The sequence below is a fragment of the Larus michahellis genome, chromosome Z, assembly GCF_964199755.1.
Source record: "Larus michahellis chromosome Z, bLarMic1.1, whole genome shotgun sequence".
In the NCBI taxonomy this organism is placed as follows: domain Eukaryota; kingdom Metazoa; phylum Chordata; class Aves; order Charadriiformes; family Laridae; genus Larus; species Larus michahellis.
Genome location: NC_133930.1, coordinates 16,165,633 through 16,186,954, shown reverse-complemented (window position 1 = coordinate 16,186,954; position 21,322 = coordinate 16,165,633). Strand labels below are relative to the sequence as shown.

The window sequence follows — 21,322 nt, the reverse complement described above, 5'->3', positions numbered from 1 at the left end:
CTTGAGTTCTCTGTTACTTCTTCTTCCATTAAGAAATCCAATGGAGTCATATGGCCAGATAACATCAAAACGGTATCTGGTCCTTGCCCCTAGGCAAGATCAATGTGAGCCTGTATGATCTTCCTTTCATTCTTTTCTACTGAGAAGTTGAAATGTAATCAACATATATTCTTTCCACAGAGAATGAAAATTATACAAAGAAGCGTTTTCAAAAAGCCTGAGCAGTAACCTGTGTCCTTTTTCACATGGTTCCCTTAGAGTCACTATTGGTAAATCCTGCCTTGATGCATTTGTCTTGCTGATTTTTGAGTAATTATTGTTCCTGTTTTCTCCTTAGGGCTCTTCCTGCAATGATGCAGTGGGTCCGAACTCAGAAACCAGGAGAAAGTGGTGTGAATATTATCACTGCAGATTTTGTAGAACTTGGTGACTTTATCAGCACAGTCATAAAGCTCAACTATGACCTGGATGAAGGTGAAGATGACACTACTTGATAGTACTATAATATGTGTGTTGTTGCATTACTTAGAATTAAAAAAAAAAAATTGCATTTTAAAAGAATTATCTTGTAAAACACTGATCTTCCTATAACACACTGAGGTGTTTAGGGCTTTAGTGGGTGGGCGTGGGGGAAATGTTTTAATCAATTATGATCATTTTTTACATTTTTGTTTCATGTGAAGAGCAAAACCAAACATGTTTACAGTGTTTGATAAAAGAAGGCCATTTACATGTTTTCCATAAGGTACCAAATACGATTCATTTGTCTTCTATGGTTATGAACAGTGCCAAGAAATTTGCTGCTTTCGGAGCAACGGGATGTATATTGCCCTCTGCCTGCCCATGGCAGGATTCCTAATGGTGTGCACGTCACACCGGGAGACCGAGGACAGTATATCTGGCCCAAAAATTTTAAGCCGCTACACTTCATCTCTTAGGTGGTTTAACTGATCGTATTTATCAGTGAGCTACAGGTTTAAATGCCTTTGTGAAGTAAGTCCAAAGTCATGCCTTTAACACACTCATCATCAGTGGACAGTAAACATGGTGTATTACATAGCTTGCACAGAGCACAGACTAAATACTGCTTGCTTTTCATTCTCAAAATGGGGATTTCCAACGTCTCTGCCCTAGGCCAAGTCAGCAGATACGTCCTGCTGGCCTAACTCTGTACCAGGAGCTGCCAGGGTGTATTTTCCCTGGTTGTAGCAGGAACAAAGTTAGGCCAGCTTGGAGCAGCACTCCCTCCCAGGATTCATTTCATGTAAGAGCCTGATCTGTCATCCACTTAATTTAATAGGGAAATTTCCTGTGTTTAGCATGGATTTGGCATAGGATTAGTAAATCGTGTGTACTGTAAGATGGACAGGATTTTTTCCTATAGTGGAAACCTGCTTTCTGCAGAACTAAAACTGCATTTAAAAAAAAAAAAATAGGTGCAGTCTAAGATTCTCTTTAAGGCAGCTACAAATACAACACTTTTCTGCTGATTACAAAAAAAGTCAGTGCTGGTTTCATCAGTGAAAAATTGCTGTACTGAAGAGTAGTTCAGTTTCTAGCTAGTAACAATATAGTCCTTCAGTTGTTTGTGGGATATAATACAGCGTAACACATGGTTGGAAGTCTACTGAATGGCACTGTTCTAGCAGCAGAATCGCTGATCATCCTGAAACATATGTAAAACTCAAATATATGGAAAATTTACTGATCTATAAAATGAGAGCATTGCCACTGTATGACACCTAACTGGATACAATGCAATCAGTCATATCTCCTGGACACATCCATGCACAGGCACACAACTTTGGAAAGTAAAACATTTCATTTATGCAAAACATTAGATGCTATAACGAAAAATAGAAAATGCTCTTTGAAATATTGCAGAGCTTTATGGGATAAGACTAAGCTCAAGTTCCCATTGATGCTACTAAAACTTTTGTTTTGAGTGAGAAAAGAGAATGGCATCATACGGTCCTTTGCTATTTTCTGTCAGATGATAAGGACTACCATCTAACATCAGAGTTTAGAAAAACAAAAATGGTCTTATTGAACAGGTGGGTTATGGACAGATTATAGGGGATTTGTTGTTGTTTTTAATTTAGGAAGTAGTGGAATAAAATGAACAGTTGCTGCTATTTTGTACTGAGAGGGTGCCTTGGAAAAAGTGTGTGCTATAAAGAAACACTTAAGTGTATGTGTAGTGTAATGAGACATTTAAATGTGCGTATATGACACAAAGACATCCATACACACTTGTGTAATGATACTCGGGTTTCTGGACAGGCATATTATAAATTTGGTTGAAAAAACCTATTACAAAGTTATGATGCCTCCTTCAGTGGCATTTTTTTCTGTAAAGGTTAGGACTCTAAGATTCATCCCCAGTGAAATCTGTGATCTAAGCCAGTTAGGTTTTTTACAGTGTTAAAACTATGCCTGAACTGCCTCAAAAGTTTACCAAGAGTCACAGCCCATATTTGCATTGAACAAGGGGGAGGACTCTAGTGCTTTCACCCACAACTGAGCAAGGTAAGGGGTGGGTTGATGCACTTCGTTTCCATTTTCCACAGGCTCTCCAAGCAAAATTCATGTAACAGACACATAAAATGAAACGTGAGCATATGGTTTTTTTTGAACCCACCCTATGTGGGTGTCCCACATAGAAACATGTAAATGTTTGCTTATTTATTGGCTATGTGGTATAAAATGCTTTTTTAATTTTTCTCTTTAGCTGGATTTGTTTCCTTCCAGACTCTTACTGTCATCCTTCAGCTGCTTACGTATAGTCAAAAGAGTTAACCTATCCTTTTAATATAGCAAAGTAATCTGAATCCTTGGGTGAAGCAAAACCTAGGTTTCTTTTTTTGGGTTCTGATTGAAATTCTATTTAATCTGGGAGCATCAATGACACTTGAGTTCCTCCTGGGACCCTCCACTCAAACACACACCAGACACACCAGGCTTTTTGCTTACACAGAGGTGTACTTAAAGCAAATGTTCTGCTGTATTTAAGAAAAGTGTGTGTGTGTGCCTGTATATATGAATAAACATAGAGCTATCTTGAGCTTGTTAGCATTGTTATGAAATGTTTGCTTAGCGTCAGTTTTATTGTAATTATCATTTGGGTGCTGGTAAATAAAAGCAAAGCAAAAAAAAAAAAATCCTCTGATAAGAAGGATAATAGACAAATCATATAGTTTCTCCATTAATGGGGAAAAAAACTCTTAGCAAAATGTTAAATTTTGGTCAGAAAAGTTCTTTTTTCATTTAGCTGTTGATCTTCTTTCTGTTGGAGAAGCACAGCACTTTATGTTAGGGACAGGTAAACAAACTTGCCTTAATTACTAAAACAAAAAAGTGTGTGTTGGGGATATTATCTACGCTTTTCTGGCGATTTCATCTGCGAGGCCCCAAAACTGTAAGTCCTGATAGGGATTCACTCCCTGTTGATACTGTTTGGGAGATCTCGCCAGAAAAGAATAAGCCAGAAGGGACTATGCAGCACAACTGGACCATTCAAGAGCCCGGTTTTACCACCCATATGCAGCTAAAACTGTCTTTGATTTCAACCAGAAATGTGCTTGCAGGGTTGGGTCAGATGAGTTATTCTGACTCGATTCATTTGGGAGGTTTCTACACACGTATTATGAGGAATCTTACATGGGAAATTAGATGACTGTAATCAGCCCATCAGACGAAAAATACCTGTCTACACTATTGATCTTCATAAGCATCTGTTTACTCAAACTGTCATGTCATTCTCTGCCAAAACACTTTTTTTCTTCCTGTGCTCATTTCCCCCCTTTCTGTGTTCATCATGTACACATCAAGGGTTTTGTTTTCTGACGTTTTCATGTCATTACTTGATCCTTTCTTTTCAGTCATACTCAAAAAATTGCGACTGCGCTGCACAACACCTGCAGTGTCTTGGCTGGTGTAAACCTGCCTGGCTACATTTTTTCGGTTTACACAAGCTGAGATGTCTTTATTCGGTACGGATCCAACCTGCAGCAATTTGGACCAAAGAGCATCTGGTCCCGGGGTCTGATTCCTGCCTTGTGTGGAGAGGGGTAAGATCAGAATCAGACCCCAGGAGCCTAGTTTTAAAAATCAGTGGGTTATTTATATATCCATTTGCTTTTTGTTACATTAATGGTTTTGTAGGTCCTGCCATTTCAAGCCATTCTTTTAAACATACACCCGTGTGTGTATATATATACACATATGTGTGTGAGAGGGAATGTACGATCCTGTAGGCTGGGCGAAGTCTTTCTGTCATCTAGGCCATTTCTACTAACTTCAAAGTAGTTACTAAACCTTTACCCTGGGATGAGAGGGGAGCTGATAGTCAGTGTGTAGTAAGCATGTGCTGTGTTGCAACAGAAATTTAAAGTTGCGGAGCTTAACTCCACAATATCAAAAAAGTGGAGCACCCTGAAAACACAGCTCCAGTGCTGTTCATCCTGAATATAGTATAGGGAGCACTAGGTATTAGCAACTGAGTAAGCTATTTGGTGATTTCAATGGTTCAGTTAACACCATTTTAAACTTCTAAACGCCTTTTCAGTGAAGTAAAAGCTAATAGCGTATATGATGTGTTTGCCATATCTCAGTGGTAGCTTCTGTGTTACATACAGTCAATGTTGTTCTGAATTGTGTATGTTTACCCAATAATGAGGTTAAAATATGCTGTATAGTATGTGCAACGTATTGATTACAAGTATGTTGGAGTTCAGTGATCTGTTTAGTTTTTACCGTGCTGCTGTTTTGTAGGTATGTGTGTGTATGGGAGTATGGATTGTCTACAGTGTATGAGGAAATAATAATTAATCCTAAAGGAAAAGGGCAGTTATGTAACCTGCCTTAATGCATTTGCATAATAATGTTTAAATCCCATAATTATCAGTTCTGATTTCAAATGTTATGGGGATTGTCCGTAGGGCTGACTCCTTCACTTTTCAGCACTAAGGAGTCAAACTTGGAGTTACTTGGAGCTCACTTACGTATTGGTAAATAAAGAACAGGACGTTTGCCTGACTGACTACCTTGATTGTACAAGGTGGTACAGACGTGATTTCCAGTGTGATACAGATCAAATCACTTCTGTGCACACACAGCTTCTGCTGATGCCAGCTGGAATTGTGAGCATGTAATTGAATGGCCTAAAATTCATCTTCTGGGATACAGACACGATAGCAGGAAGGTGATACCCGGCTTTGGGGAAGTGCCTGGGTGCTGTGCAGTCCTGCTCATGTCCCATGCTGGAGCGTAGCTGTAAACTCACAGGAAGAGCTTTGAACTCTGCTGCAGTCTAGGTTGGACTGTAAAAATCTTTATGTGAAAATGATAAATGTCAGAGGCTGAGCAGCGTAGCCTGGCCTGACCACATACAGCATTCTGCTTTCAGGAGCCATGGCAGCTTTAATTTAAAAGGCTATAGTAATTCCACAGTGGCTCACAGGACCTAGTGCTCCACTTAGAAATCTCTTCATTGCCCACAGGTACGACCCTTCTGCCATTCCCATAGCCAGCTCCAGCTATTCTGTCTGACATGCCTCTGCCTGATGCCAAGGGTAATTCTGAAAGACATGCTGAACACAGAGAGGGCCAGTTGGACAGGAGTAGGCAGAGTGTGCCTGCCCTACCGTACCTTTGGTGTGAGGGCAGCTTCAGTCAGACCCACCTGAACAGTGATTGAGGTAAGGCAGAAGTCTGATTTCAGACCTTCTTCTGTTATCTTTGTCTAGGTAAAATGCAGCATCCTCCCATTCTTCTCCTTTGCCTCTGCTCAGTGCTCGTTATCTCAACTTCTGCATACGCCCCCCTTTAACTGCCAGCTGTGAGCAGCACTGCTCGAAGTGAGTGTTACAGTTTGGCATCCTCAGTAGACCATAGCAAACCACAGGTTCTTATAAGATGTTAAGTACGGGGCTAAAAGATGACAGTGTCCCACATCTGATGCCCCGGGATGGTTTATCTCTACACTCCAAGTTATGTACACATGTCCTCTTAGATGGGTCTCACCTTGGCTGATGAGAATTCAGTTATAAACTTTCTCCCTCCAAATTAAAACCAGATTGCATGATATGCCAATGAGTATATGCTAAGACGGAGGTACATTTAGGCTTTTTTTTTTACTTCATTGAGATGACATGTCATCTGAGCCTCCCTCAGCTCTGGGTCCCACAAAAGTCAATTTGATCAGGAGAGATTCCTTGGGTAGCTGAAATCAGTTTTGCTGTGAAGCTGGGATCCTTAAAGCAGAATCCTGGGTTTATGTGTAATTATTATTATTATTATTATTGATAATAAAAATATGTTGTTAAAAATACAATTCTAAAAAGGAGAAAAAGAAGGAATATCTGGGCTTGCCAGAACAGCTGTTAAGTTTTTGACTGCCTCAGTCATCAGTAGCTTTAGGATCGTGTAAGTGATGATTAGGATTGACACACTGCCTCCTGACATCTTCAGGGTCTCTGTACAGAAGCCTTATTATTCCCAATGAGCATTAATGCATTTGAATGACTTTTCTCTGTTTTGGTGGGAAGGACAATTGTGTAACACTGAGGACATGGAGCTCCCTGTGTGTTGTGCCCACAAAGGTTCACAGAGCTGCACCTTCTCTTTTTAGGATCTATTCAATGGTACTTTAATGTTGTGTAAAAAATGCCTACGGTTCTGTATAGCAAATGTGAATTTTTATGACAGGAATGTGTATTTAATGTAAAAAAAGAGTAATATAAAATCCAGTTTCTTTGTATCCAGTGAAACATCTAATAAAGCTCTGGTACCTGTATTCTTGTTTTATGGCTTCATTGCTGTATTCAAGACTTTACACGTAGGAGGCTTTTTAAACACAGTTTTGCGATATGGTGTGGAGTCAGATGTTAGACCCAGGCTGTGCTGTATTGTTAGGGGCGTACGTGGACCACCCCATGAGGGCATCACAGCAGGAGTACCATTTCCACCTGGTTACTGTGGGCCCCTTGAATACCACAGGATGCTATGATGTGTTTGCGCTACCAGGGGCACAGCAGGCTCTCGACTACCTCTTTCCTTCCAGCGCTCTCCAGCCCCAGTTTGCCTCTAGCACCAAAAGCGTGTCACCCAACTCTGTAGCCTGCATGGGCCCGTGCTGCTGACTCCTGCCATTGGTGGTATCTTGTGAGGAGGGAGATGGAAAGCAGGGACTAGACCTCTGATGTGTTAGTCTGTCCCATTGCTTCCCTGTGCCCTCTCACCATTGCTGCCTGCAGCTCGCGTGGGCAGGGTGGGCAGTGCCCACCACTGATGCCAGCCCAGCTTGCCTGCAGGTGCTGGTGGAGCAGACTAGCCGCTGCCTCAAGCCTGGCTCCAGGACATGCCAGCCAGCCGGTGAGTTCCCTCCCTCATCTCCCTGGTGCCTCCTGTGGGGTTTGGGGACCCACTTCTCGGAGGGGAGACAGGCAAGCTCTACCACCAAGGAGCATGGACAACAGGGCTGGGCTTTGCAGCCTCCTGCAATGACGTGTGGCATGTTAGAAACTAAAGCCGTACTGCATGGCAACAGCTGGGAGTTTACGGCTCATAGTACTTTTTCTTCCTAGCGAGGCCAGACGTGTTTTTTTCCCAGACAGACCTCTTTTGCTCACCTCTCTGACCGAGTCACAGGCAGACCCAGCCCAAGTGCTCTGCACCCGCACATTCCCTGCCATCTCCCTTGGCCCAGTTTGAAGTGAAGGAGTCAGGCACAGGCTGCCAGGGTTGCAGAAGAAGATGCCATGAAAGACGAGCAGTGCCAAGGAGGCCTCTCTGTCAGTGCTTCCCTGCAGAAACCCATGGATGAAATTTGCCTGCACGTTAAAACATCTCTCCTCCTCCTCTTCCTGCCCCACAGGTACTGTCCTACCACCGGAGAGTATGGGTTGCACAGTACACAGAATGAATTTTCCTTATTGCAAAAGCGGTTCTCATCTCTCTCTTGTTGGTTTTTTTTCCTTCCTAAACTACTCCAATAGAAGAATCAGCAGGCCAACTTTATCCTGCTGTTGCAATAGCTGCTTTATTCCAAATATGGGTTGTCTCTGTCCTAACCGTTAATGTAGTGCTCTGATGATATGTGAGAACACCGCCAGTGGCGATGCCTTTAAACAATCATATGTAACACTAGGTGAGACAGTTACTTAGGAAATAGTTCTGATTCTAGAAAGTAATTGTGTATTGAGCCACTGGATTTGAGAGGAGGGAAGAAAAAAAAAAAAAAGGTTTTACATATTTTTAATTTGATAGGGGAGTTCAATTAAAATGCAACTATTCTCTTGGAAGGTCAATTTTAAATAGATTTTATGGAAATAAGCAGTTTGTGGGCATAGGCACAGTGTAAGTGATAAATGGGACTTCCACATTTTTGGCCCAGTTTCTTGCTCCTTAGTGCCCTAGCTACAGTTTCTGGCATTATTTTTTTTCTGTTTTTTTTCCTCCCAGCAACTGTGAAACTTCTGAGGAAAAAATAATTGCATTTTAAATGTATTGATTGAAATCAAAATAACTTAAATAACTGGTCTTAATTAGGTTTAAATCTTCAAGTACGAAATAGTGATTTAGATAATGAATTTTATTCCTGCTTTCCCTTTTTTCATTGTTGACTTTTTATTGTCTAAAGGCCAGTTAATCTGTACAGATTAACATTAAGACCTGGTTTAGCAACTGTGGAATAGCACATTAGCCTTGGTATGTCTTTGCTAAACAGGAGGGTAAGCTATACACATGGGTAAACATGTATCTGTTTTAACATACATTCACGTAGATTGTTATTTCACCTTTTATTTTGTAAGGAAACAGCAGAAGGCATTTTTGAACGACTGGTTATTCCCCAGCTTCTGTGTCCTGCCTGCCCCGTGCAGAGGGAGCCGGCAGACGAGGTGCTGCGGGTGAAAGCACTGACGCAGCCGGGGTTTAGCGCTTTCATCTTTCTCTAGTGCTGTACGTCTCAACCTGGCAGTCGTCTGACCGGACCCATCAGAGATCTTAAAGGTTTTTGAAGTTTAGTTTCTTAGTAGCAAATCACCTTTTATTTCCCTACAGTAATGGGAAGATTTGCCCATGTTCATTAAAACACTTGACCCAAAATCTGAGTGAACTCCTTTTCCCCTGTGTCATGCACCTGCTACCCTATAAAATTCACCTCTTATCTTCCTCTAATTACAATGTCAAAAAAAGTAAAGCATGAGAAGCTGTCAGAAATAAAGCATACTGCATGTACTTTTACATGCTGCAGCCTTGTAGCTCATACAGAGTCACTGAAAGCTCCCGACGTGGCCAATACATTTCAATAATCCCATTGGCATTGGATTGTTTCAAAAATAAGTGTCTGGTTTTAGATTTTATCTGAAATGAAATATGCAATTAGCAATGAATACAGACAGTGAATTGCTGTAGCCTATTCTCCAGGCTATTGAGAAACGTGTGTTTGTCATCTCTCTACCTTTTGATCCTCTAATGGCTGTTAGCATCAACAATGAAAATGGAGCAATAAAATTCATTTGCTTTGGAGGTCAAAAAAGCAAATCACAGTAGGGATTGTGATGAAAGAAATAGGAACAAGCCAGATCTCATCATTATGCACTGTGTTCATCTAAGCATCATCTGCATCTGGAGTACTTAGTGCAGTTTTGTTACCCAGACTTAAGGAGCATGTGACAGATCTGAAAAAGGCTTTTAGAAGGGCAAGAAGGATGAGCAAAGTTGCGGCTAACTTCCACCCCAGGAAAGACTAAGCCAGGAGTCATCAGACTGGGAAGAGGCTGATAGGAGGAGGTACAACATATGGCTATGAAACCATGAGTGGCGTGGAAAGGGTGGACTGCAACTGGTGGCCCACAAGTGGGAGGAGGCATCAACTGCATCTTGCTGGTGGCATGTTCAGATCAAACAAAAGGAAGGGTTTCTCATCTGCTGTGTAGTTACACCATGGAGCTTCTTGCCATGAGATGCTGGGGTGGGCGTTGAATGTTTTCATCAGCCCAAAGGGAGTCTAGGCAAGTTCATGAAAAATGAATTTATTGAAAATAAATACACAGAGAATGGATTAATCTCAGGCAGTTCCTAAGCTGTGAACAGCTGGGGGCTGGGATGGTGCTTAGATGCTGTTGTCTCATAACACAAAGAAAAACTATTGCATTTGGCTGGTAAATAAAGCATAACCTTTCACAGAAATCAAAATGCAATAGCACTTGCCTAGTGATGAATAAGAAAAAAGTTAATTCATGTTATATGGATGTAAAGGTATACTGTGCTTGGGTAGCGCACCCATGAGAACCCCACTGATTTGTTATCGTAGAGTCACAGAATAATTCAGGTTCATCTATTTCCATGTTTAATCCATCCTAATATCCTTGGCTAGACAGGATTATCAGATGCTAAAAGCATTATCTTGGAGGAAAAGATCCTGGTATGCCTTCACTCATCTATTTGATGTACATATTTTCATAAGGCTGCCTGGCTGTTCAGCCAACCTGCATTTGTGTAGTACTATTTTTGTGGGCTAAAGATTTGGGCACGTAATTTACAGCTGAGTGGAGAGCCAGGACTGCTTTATTAGCTGTAGTCACAGCTTGTCACAGGGCCTGGTATTAAACCGACCTGCATGCCTTGTCTCCATAGACCAATCTAACAAGCTATAGTCTCTTCATGCTCCGTGTTCAATGAAATAAAGACCGCAATAGCCTTTTCCAGGTGCAAAGCAGGCTTCCACATTGAATGCTTTGGGATGATTAACTACGTAGTTATACAAATAGGTAATCATACCCACGATTCATGGACTTGCACAAAATAGCAGTGCTCCAATTAATCAAACCTTTTAGAGACGAGTTTGTCGTCTGCTTGAATTACTGCATTACTAAAGCTCTAATGTGGTCAGATCAGGTGCTTTTTTGTAATATGAGGATTATAACTCTGTACATCTACTTGCGCAGACAATGTACTCTGCAAGAAAATCAGGTAATCTGTATTCTCCTTACTAGAACAGTTAAATGTGCGAGCTAAACTTGGCTGAACCTTTTTTGTATGTGTGCATAATCATCCTGCCTGTAACGGGGAGGGGAGGGGGAACCTCTTTCAAAAGCCGCTTGCAAAATCCGACAGCACCACCGTAAGCACCGACTACGTAGTCTGAACACTGGGATTTCAGCTTTAGCAAAGTCAAAGTCGAAAGCGAGGGAACAGTTGAGGCAATTAGCTGCCTCCTCTCTGAAACACAGTCAGGCAAAGGTGGTGTGTCTTCAGGCTGGTGAAAGCCGATGGGGGCTGTTGTATCACGCAACGCCAGCTGGTGCTGGAAGTACGTTTGCTTTTTTAGCGAGAGCTAAGGGTCCTTGCATTCACTGCAGAAGCGGAGCGTGGACCACCCAGCCGGACATTACGGAGTACTTAAGGTACAAGAAATTTAGCCTTTGAGTTTTATTGGCAATAATTTATTAAGAGCTGGTGCCCCGCCCTACCCACCACTCTGTCTAGAGCAGAGCACATCAGGTAGGATCTCGGCTTTCTAAAGGTTCAACTAAAGGGTTCTGGTTTTATAAAATGTGGCTGCAATTTAGCCTGATGATGACAAATTGGCAATTTAAAACCAGAAACAGGAGGACACGAAAGCAAATGCAGCCTCACCCTTCCTGGAGCCACGTAAGGCTGTTTGCTGGTTGCTGCTTGGCTGCTGCTGCTCCTGAATGTTTGTCATCTTCCCTCTCCCATCTTTCTTTTTTATAAAGCCTGAGGGCGAAATTAGAGCTTGCTAAAAGGACTTGACAAAGAAAAATGTAAATCAACAATTTATGACGAAGCTGGTTTCAACTTTCAGGGCTGCTTTTTCTGTACATTGAAAGTGTCAGTTGTGCAAAGGCTGCAGTTAACAAATGTGTGTAAAGTGTGTTAATTTGCCTGTAATCATAATGTTTAACACAGTAGAGCTCTGAGCTTTTCCCCTGGTGTTCTCTTTGTGCAGCAAAGATTAGATTGTGGATTAAAAGGCCAAGTAACTCATGTGAGAACTTGTATATACGTTACTAAATTCAGGAAAAGCTCTTGACCTTCTAGAAGAATTGAATAAATAGCTTGGAGAATTACGCTGACAATTTTGTAGTAACTTTTAGTCCCATAACATTGTGCAGAAGAATAGAGAATTGGACTGTAATGTTTCACTTTTCACATCAAACCAACTGCTTGACCTGCTACTGCTGCAAGGAGGTCTTTTTTTTCTTTCTTGAGCATCGTGGACAAAATCTGGACAAAGACCTGATACCATAAACCAGTGGTGTTTAATGCCAATGTTCTGTTACAGCCTTCGCGGCATTGGTTGGATCAGGTGAGTGGAAAGAAGTGGTTTAGTGGAATCTTCGTGGGAGCAGAGTATCAGTGGTAACTTTTGGTCTTGTCTTGTGGGACCCAGTGCATGCTCAGAAACAGTTTGTTGATAGATATAAATGGGATTTATTTACAGGTCTGCACAAGCTCTCTCTTACTTCAAAGCAGGTGGTAAATATTGTAGCATTAATGATCTGAGTGCTATTTTGATGCATTGAGAATTTATGATACTGAGTTGCAAGAACTTAGTCAATTTTTTTTGAAAGGCCATGTAAAGGAGCTGAGCCAAACTATGTTTACAAAGATTTGTCAGAAAATCTATAGATTTGTATCCTCTAAAAAAAAAGGAAAAGTGATTCTGCCCTGTAAACATCGTACGTGCATATGTGTGAGCACTTGCCTATGAGTATGCACTTAAAGGGGAGAGGTGACCTCCTCAAAAGAGAAATTGTCCTGGTTTTATACTTTACAAGCTTGCCTATGGGTTTGGGGTTGCTCATTTTCCCCTTTGAAGTTTATTTCCTGAAACACAGTTTTTCAACACAAAATTGCTAATCTCTATTATGCTGGCCAAATATTTTGGTGGTGCAGGAGCCCTGGGGTCCAGCCCCAGGCAGCTCCCCAGGAGTAGGTCCATCTGCCACCTGGTCAGCAGCTCTTCCATTCTCTTCTCCTGCGGCTCTTTTATGTTGCTTAAAGCACTTAAATACCAACAGATATGTGGAAATAGAGTATCTTGATTCAAGCCCGTACTCCCCTAATAATTGGACAGGGTGGAAGGAAACAAAATGGTTTGAGGACATTTCTGTTGCTATTTTTGTGATTATAAAGGGGATGGGTACCTTTAGAGGGTAAAGGAGAAGACAAAACATGTTTGTCTCCGGTTGTTTCTCATGCATCTTTTCTCTAATTGCTATACAAAACCTGTGTGGTGGGTGGTTCAGAGCACATTGACCTTGCAAACAGAAAGCTCTTTTCCTTTTTGAGTGAAGACCGCTATTGATTCTCCCTGTCTGTGTTACATGTATTTGCACATGTGCAGCTGTTTAGGGGTCAAGTGCCTTCTTTTAACATGGGGTTGCCTTGTGCTTGCCTCTTAGAACATTTCTGGTGTGAGGATGTGCCCAGATTTTGCTGTTTTGCCTGCTCTCGGTTTATTTGCCTGACATTTATACCTCTACAAAATGAGGGTAAGATATTGGTGCTCTAATTTTCTAGCACTTCGTATTCACTTGAAAAAACATAAAGCCTTGGAAACGGGAGCTTCTCTGTGGATTTTGCAGGCAGCCGGGGATGGGAGGCTTGGGGTCTGGCGTGTGCGCAGCTGCCCACGGGGAAGCAGCAACAGCCTTCTCATCGCTGGGGAAGGCAACCTCCACTTCATCATGTTGCAAAGGATTCCCTTTCAAACTACAAGATGACTGACAGTTTCTATACCTTCAAGCTGTTCTTAAACAACAGAATTTTCTTTGTCTCTCTGACTGGATCTAAGCCATGCCACTTGGGATCCCATTAATTGCATTTTTATGGTAGGTGGAAATGGCTCTTTCATTTCTTTGCTAGATCTCCAAGTTTGCCTTCAGAGGTGCAGCTGGCTCTCCTGTATGGGTAACACCACCCTGACAATTTGCAGGCATGTCAGGATATAAGCATGGCTCCATAACACATCCAGGTGCATCCATGTTGCAGCTGTGTGTCCAGATGGCAGACAGAATACTTTTTTCACAACTCTTTGGGTCTGGCCCTCCAGCCAGTTTTCTACCTAGCAAAGACTACGCCCATCCAAGCCATGAGCAGCCAGTTTCTCCAGGAGAATGCTGTGGGAAATGGTGTCAAAGGCTTTACTATAGTCCAGGTAAACAACAGCCACAGGCTTTCCCTCATCCTCTAACCAGGTCACCTTGTCATAGAAGGAGATCAGGTTAGTCAAGCAGGACCTGCCTTTCATAAACCAATGCTGACTGCGCCTGATCACCCGGTTGTCCTGCATATGAGGCATGATGGTTTTCAAGATAATCTGCACCATAACCTTCCCTGGCACCAAGGTCCGACTGACTGGCCTGTAGTTCCCTGGATCCTCCTTCCAGCCCTTCTTCTAGATGGGCATCACATTTTCCAACCTCCAGTCCACTGGGACCTCCCCAGTTAGCCAGGACTGCTGATAAATGATGGAAAGTGGCTTGGTGAGCACTTCCACAGCTCCCTCAGTACCCCTGGATGGATCCCACCTGGCCCCATAGGCTTGTGTGTGTCTCAGTGGTGCAGCAGGTCGCTAACCATTTCCCCTTGGATTATGGGGGCTTCGTTCTGCTCCTGGTCCTTGTCTTCCAGCTCAGTGGACTCATTACCCCAAGAACTACTAGTCTTACTATTAAAAACTGGGGCAAAGAAGGCATTAAGTACCTCAGCCTTTTCCTCAGCCTTTGTCATGGTGTTTCTTCCCTCATGCAATAAAGGATGGGAATTCTCCTTAGCTCTCCTTTTGTTGTTAATGTATTTATAGAAACATTTTTATTGTCTTTTACAGCAGTAGCCAGGTTAATTTCTAGTTCAGCTTTGCCCCTTCTAATTTTTTCACTGCATAACCTCAAAACATCCTTGTAGTCTTCCTACCCCTTATTCCAAAGGCCATAAACTCTCTTTTTTCCCCTGAGTTTCAGCCAAAACTCTCTGTTCAGACAGGTTGGTCTTATTCCCCACTGGCATATCTTCTGGCACACAGGGACAAGCTGCTCCTGTGCCTCTCAGATTTCTTTCTTGAAAAATGTCCAGCTTTCTTGGATTCCTTTGCCCTTCAGGACTGCCTCCCAAGGGACTCTGTCAACCAGACCCTTAAACAGGCCAAAGTTTGCCCTCCAGAAGTCCAGGGTAGCAGTTCTGCTCATGCCCCTCCTTACTTCTATAAGAACTGACACCGTTTCACGATTACTGGGCCTCCAACCACCACATCGCCCACAAACAACAAGTCCCGTGGGATACCTTCCCTAGTTGGCTCACTCATGAGCTGTGTCAGGCAGTTATCTATCTTCCACACACTCCAGGAACCTCCCAGACTGTTCCCTCTCTGCAGTTTTTATTTTCAGTAGGCAACTGGTAAGTTGAAATCCCTAGCAAGAACAAGGGCTAGTGATGACGAGACTTCTCCCAGATGCATTCTTCTGCCTCTTCATCCTGGTTGGGTGTTCTATAACAGAATCCCACCATGACTGCTGCCTTGTTGGCCTTCCCCCTGATTCTTACCCATAAACACTCAACGCTTTCATCACCATCATCAAGCTCTAGATGGTCAAAACTCTCCCTAACGTACAGGGTTTATCTCTAGTGAGCCTGGTTTTTTCCCTTTCCCCGTTCAAATGTAGTTTGAAGCTCTTTAAAGAGCTGTAGAATCACCAGGTGTTCAAAATGCTGCCACTCAGGCTGACCTGCAAGTCCCATGCAAAGAATGTTGTACTGGTATTGGGGGCTTTACAGGAATTTTGCAGTGGCTAATTGTGAACTAAGGTTTTCCCAGGTACCTCTACTGGTCCTTCTGTTTTCAAACCCAAAAGTTTAGCATACACTTTTTTTTGGCAGGGAGGGGGAGAAGAAAATATCCACTTTCAGGACAATGTCGCCCCCTTCCCTGTCCCCTTCCTGCCTGAAACCAAAATACACTAAAGTTTGACAGGATTTAGAGGATCTGGGTTGCATCAGTCTGTGATAATTCCTTTCACAGTGTCGCTCAAGGACCAAATCAGGAGAAAATGGGCTGTTGGGAAACAAACAATGAATGTGCAATGTGGGCAGGTGTGAGGCTGCGGGGACTATTTACCTTAGCGCCACCAGCCAAACATTCAAATGTGTTTGTGCGGTACTGTGAACAATTTGAGACTTAAATCGAGATGAGTGCTTTACAGTGGCTTAGCAACCTATAAAATCCTACATTGAGGAGCCAAATACATGTAACGCAGGATGTGCTCATTTTGTCCTGGAGTCCGTAACGGTTGCTCTGCAAGAGCTCAGTATATTATTTCCAGTGCCAGCCACTGTTAAGGCTGGCACGACTGGCTTTGTCAGCCTCTGCTGCTTCATTCAGCAGTGCTGTGATATAAAAGTTATATCGCCATGAATTATGAAACACAGTAATTCTTACTGCAGCGCTGATCCATACAGTCTCAGCATACGTTAGCCCTGAGCTTAGCACTGAATACTAAGGCATTAAATGGCAGCGTTTGCTTCCTTTTGCATGGGGTGATGGTGCGGCTGCAAATCACTCACCTGAATGCAGATAACAAGGTTCTGCTGTGACTTAATTAATACAGATCCAGGTTTTGTGGTTATCCCCAAGGACTTTGAAAAGATCAGTTCTTGCTCATGTTTGTAAATTCTCAAGTGAATAGTGCAATTAGGCTTCAAGTGATATTTAAAAAATTAAATCAATATTTTAGAAGCACCTCTTCAGCATTCTTGCTTTCTGTTAGGCAGAAAACAGTAAGCCTGGCTATAATAAACACACATGCATGCAGACATACATGAGGCAATATTTATATTAAAGAAGTCATGATTTCTTTTGGGGGAGCATTCGGCACAAGCTCCCTGTTGTACAGAACTGTTCTCTTGCTTCACCTGTAGCTGAATGTGTCCTACAAATCTACCGTGTATAGTTTCGGTAGTATTTTGCTTTATTTAATTTAGTAACCCTAGAAACTGCCTCTGGATCACACCATCTTTCATTTTAGTCAGATTGTGAGGATTCTAGAAGGGGAAGTCTTTATTCACAGCTGCTATGAGACATCAGCTGGATCATGTCTAATTAGATAGCACACACTCTGGGTAATTAATTTTTTTTTAGGCAACGGATGCTTCTTTTCCTCAACTGCTCTAATTCTTCCACAAGACCTTTACGATCATGAAAACAATAAAGCCAAATGCTTGTCAGTGAAACTGAATCTCACCTCACTCATTCATAAGAAAAATGAAGCTGAGTTGATGTGGTGGTACCAAACCCCTGATTGTTTTATTTTGGTATCTTGTTCAAAAACAATTAAAATTCCTTCCCGGGCTTGGTCGTGGTCCTCTTTGCTATCATCTTCTTCTCCAAACTTCCAGCTCTACTAACTGTACTAATCCCTCCTCTGCATACTCGCCTTCTGTTACATTCATTGAGTTTCTCTGACATTTCATCTAAGAGAAGCTTCTCACCTGACTTACTCTTTTTTTTTAAATTAAAAAAAGGTCCAGCCACTATGATCAGAAAATACCAAAAGAATTTTAAAATTAAGAGTCCTTTACTGTTCTTTCCAATGCTCTGCTTTTGACCTTGCTTTTAAGTTTGATCTTTTCTAATTTTTTTCTGAAGGAATAGCCTGTTTATACCCAGAGATGGAGCTAACTGTGGCTGAAGCATCGTAATTGCACCATGCTGTTTCTATGCAGCTTAAAGAATTCCGGTCACTGGCCATTTTTTCAGCCCTACAGAACAGAATTAGCAGTACAGTATCAGCTGGACATTAATGACTTAAATTGCCTTTAATAAAATGAAAGATATTTTGTATGACCTTCTTGGCTGGGGTGAATAGGATCAAAAAGAAGGCAAATCTCTGATATATGTTGCTTAATTTGTTTCTACAGGTTCCCTTGGTGCAGTGGTACAGTCAGCTCTCTTCACAAGGCCCACCATCATTAGCAGTGCTAAAAAAACTGTCATTATTAATATCTTTACAGGGCAAAGGTGCTGTTAAGCAAGTGTTCGTGTACAGCGGGTCTGGCCATTGCAATATGCTGATGCTGCACTAAGTGTTCAACTTGTTCCAGGTTCTTTCTCCAAGACTGACTTCAAATGTTGAAATGTGAAATTGTATAGCCAAAACCGTGATGTTGGAATATCCCTTTCAGAGTCACCAGAAGCCCTACATCCCCCTCCAGTTGGCTGTGAAGCAGCTTGTGAAGCCTCAGCAGAGAGGGATATGATGGCAGTCTGGAGCAGCCTGTGGAGGAGAAACCATAACCAGGGCAGCCTAGAGTGCTGCCAAGGCTCGGGGCAGACGGAGCGGGTGAGTGGATGGATGGATGGATGGATGGATGGATGGATGGATGGATGGAGAGGATGGGACCAGTGGAGGACAGTGGCAACAGGTCATTGCTGCACTATAAACTGGGCAAGCAAAGATGAGTGTCACAGCTCGGGTGATTTTGCACCGGGAACATATACAGAAGCTGGGAGCCAGGGCTGTTTGTGCCCAAGCACTGAGAATTGAAGGATTTAGTGGAGAAAGCGTGAGTGGGAAAGTAAACCTCAAAATGCCTGCAGTTAGCAACGTTGATGCTCCGGGGTCCCAAGCGTGGTGTGTTAGTCGTGAGACCTCCCTCCTGTGGAGTTAAGTTCCAGAGGGCAGTGTGGGCTTGCACCTTCAGCAGCTTCCTCCAGCAGCAGCCGCTGTGCATCCTGCGTCCTTGTGGCTCCCAAGCACAGAACAAAACCCTTTCTGGTGCGTTCCTCCCTTCAGCACAGCGCTGCCTGCTCTCTGTCTCCGGTGTGAGTTTGAGCAGCTTCGGGCTGCGCTCGGCTGTGATGACACGTGTGATGAGAAGCAGAGCTGCTTGTCAGCGATATCTTTACCCAAGAAAATTAATGACTTGAAGATCATATAGCGGATTTAGAGGTGAAAAAAATCCTTTTTTTTTAAGCAGGTGAATAAATCTCTGAGTCTAAAAATAGATGAGGAAAAGGGCAAGAAAAGTAAGTGACTCGGCATAGTCCATAGAAAAGAAGGCATGGGACTGGGTGTTGTAATTTCTAGTTCTTAACCTTGTGTTTGGTTGTCTGGACTACGCTACCCTCTGCTGCCCTATCTTGAACTTTGTTAATTTAATCACTTCAATGGGAACATGAGCAAGACCTTAGTCTGGGATTTTCATGGACAGTTGAGGGAGTCAGAGACTCACTGCTGGTTTCCAGAGTGATTTTGTTGTTTTTAAAACCTACTGGAAAGCTGAGATCTCAGTTACTTGTAAATGGTGTCTTAGAGAATTTGAAGTTCTTTTGTTCGCCTCCTGCTTGCAAAGCAGAAGGTCAGAAGAATTATATGGACCCCAGAAGCGCTGTCAGTTGGTAGTTGTATTTGTTGACTGTTGCACATAGCCGTCAGGTTCCTTGACAGTTAAGTATGCACGTATGCTTTCTACAGTTCCCCCCAAAAAATGTAAAACTAAGACTTGTGTGACAGGTAGACTTAGAACAACAAAATCACAGTATGAGATACTGGATCCACCTCTTGAATGCCTCAAAATGTGTTAATACACGTAAGGCTGAAGATCATAAACTCAAAAATGAGTCACTGAGAACCTACGGACACCCTGGGCAGGGGAAGGGATAGCCTGTGACTGAATGGACATCCACAGTGGGGAGCAAGGAAGGAGTTGGTTTTCCCTCTTCATCAGTCTAGCTGTGTGGGTTGCCACCCATGTCTGCTACAGAGCACTTAGCAGCATGACTAGATCATGTAGGCATAATGGATTCCCCCTTTATTTTCCTGGATATGCAAGGATTTATAGTGCAGCTAAGGCGATTAAGGCTGCCAGATGTGGCCGAGCTGGCAGTTGGGTCAGCCTGAGGGTCTCACCACATGCTCTGAAGGAACTCAGTGGGAAGGGTGAGAGTCTGGCAGGGTGACTGCCTGGGCCAGATGACATAGCATATAATTTTTCTCTCATCTTCATACAGGTGTTCAAGGAGCCACGCAGACACAGTTATCCTCGGATACAAAGTCAGGCACATTAAATTTGCACAGCCAGCTGTGCTCTGCGTGCAGGTCACACGCAGGTAAATGCACACGCTTCAGGTTTGGCAGTGCAACTCTCCTTCAGACACGCAAATGTCAGCATAAGGCATGAGAATTAGAGACCCACAGCTGAAAACCTAGCCATTAGCATGCAAAGGAGTTTCAGTATCATCAGAGTCCCCTGTGCTTTGTCTTACCATAAATGGATCATGAATAAAACATTCTGAGTCATGGAGAAGAGCACAGCTCCCATAATTGCAGGTGAGCGATGTAAAGATGGCGTGGCAACACCACCAACTCCATCCCACTGTAGGACACAGGGAGTGACAGAGAAACAGCCATCTCAGCTCTGTCAGCAGAGCCATCTCAGGAGCCTGCCTGCCTGCCACGGAGGCACGTGTGCACCTGCAAAGTATCATCAGATAAATCTACAGCCACAGCCCCTGGCTCTGCTGCCGGCATGCTGGACCAGGAGCTTAGGTCCATCCCAAGGTTAGGGCGGAAAGCTGAGATCATGCTTTTCTAATGCAACTCCTTCATCCACTTGTGAATTTAATCAGTAAATTCTGTCCGGCATTGGACAGAACTGCCTCACATGTGAATGCGTACATGTAGATGTTTATTCATGTTTGCAGAACTGTAACTAAAAAGGGGACAGAGCTGCATTTGAGGCAAAATTCCTTTCAGGATTTGTAGAAAGCTGTGGTAATTTATAACTCTCACCGTCCGCATAGCAAAGATGTTACCGTCCAGCAGGAATTGTGTTGTAACGTGCTGTCTCTAAAGCCTTTCTTTAGGGGTAGGGACACTAATTGGCATAAGACAGAAGTGATGTTTGGTCCTAGGGAAAGGAAAGCATAGAACCATTTCCGCATTTGCCCTTTTTCTGGGGGTTTGCATAAGGTTTCCTAGGGGAAGAAGGGCCTGCTGCTTGCTCTTCTACTTCTGTTGTGGGTGACCTGTAAAACAAGCACACAAATATGCCTGAACACATCTGTCATTCCAGCTGCAGCTCTGCAAAGAAAGATCTAACCATATACTTGAACAAGTCACTTTCAAAACCCATCGTGATTGGTTGTGTGTCATGTTTCTTGGAAGCAGCCTGTTTCAGGTCACAGAGTGTAATTAAAGGCAATTAATGCAATTACTCACAACTGTGCTACTGATAATGCTCCAGATGCCATTACAGCACTATGATTCCTGCTGCTGGCCCTCGCAGGCTGCGC

At 42.9% G+C, this 21,322-nt stretch overlaps 1 protein-coding gene across 1 annotated transcript in view; it reads left to right on the top strand.

Annotated features, from left to right (window-relative positions):
* PLCXD3 (phosphatidylinositol specific phospholipase C X domain containing 3) overlaps nucleotides 1-6,796 on the top strand; it is a 90,464-nt gene extending 83,668 nt beyond the window's left edge. The window contains exon 3 of the mRNA XM_074569929.1: nucleotides 338-6,796. Coding sequence (XP_074426030.1) covers nucleotides 338-494 — 157 coding nt within the window. The 3' untranslated portion in view covers nucleotides 495-6,796. The remainder of the gene's footprint in view (nucleotides 1-337) is intronic.
* The last annotated feature ends 14,526 nt before the right edge of the window (nucleotides 6,797-21,322 follow it).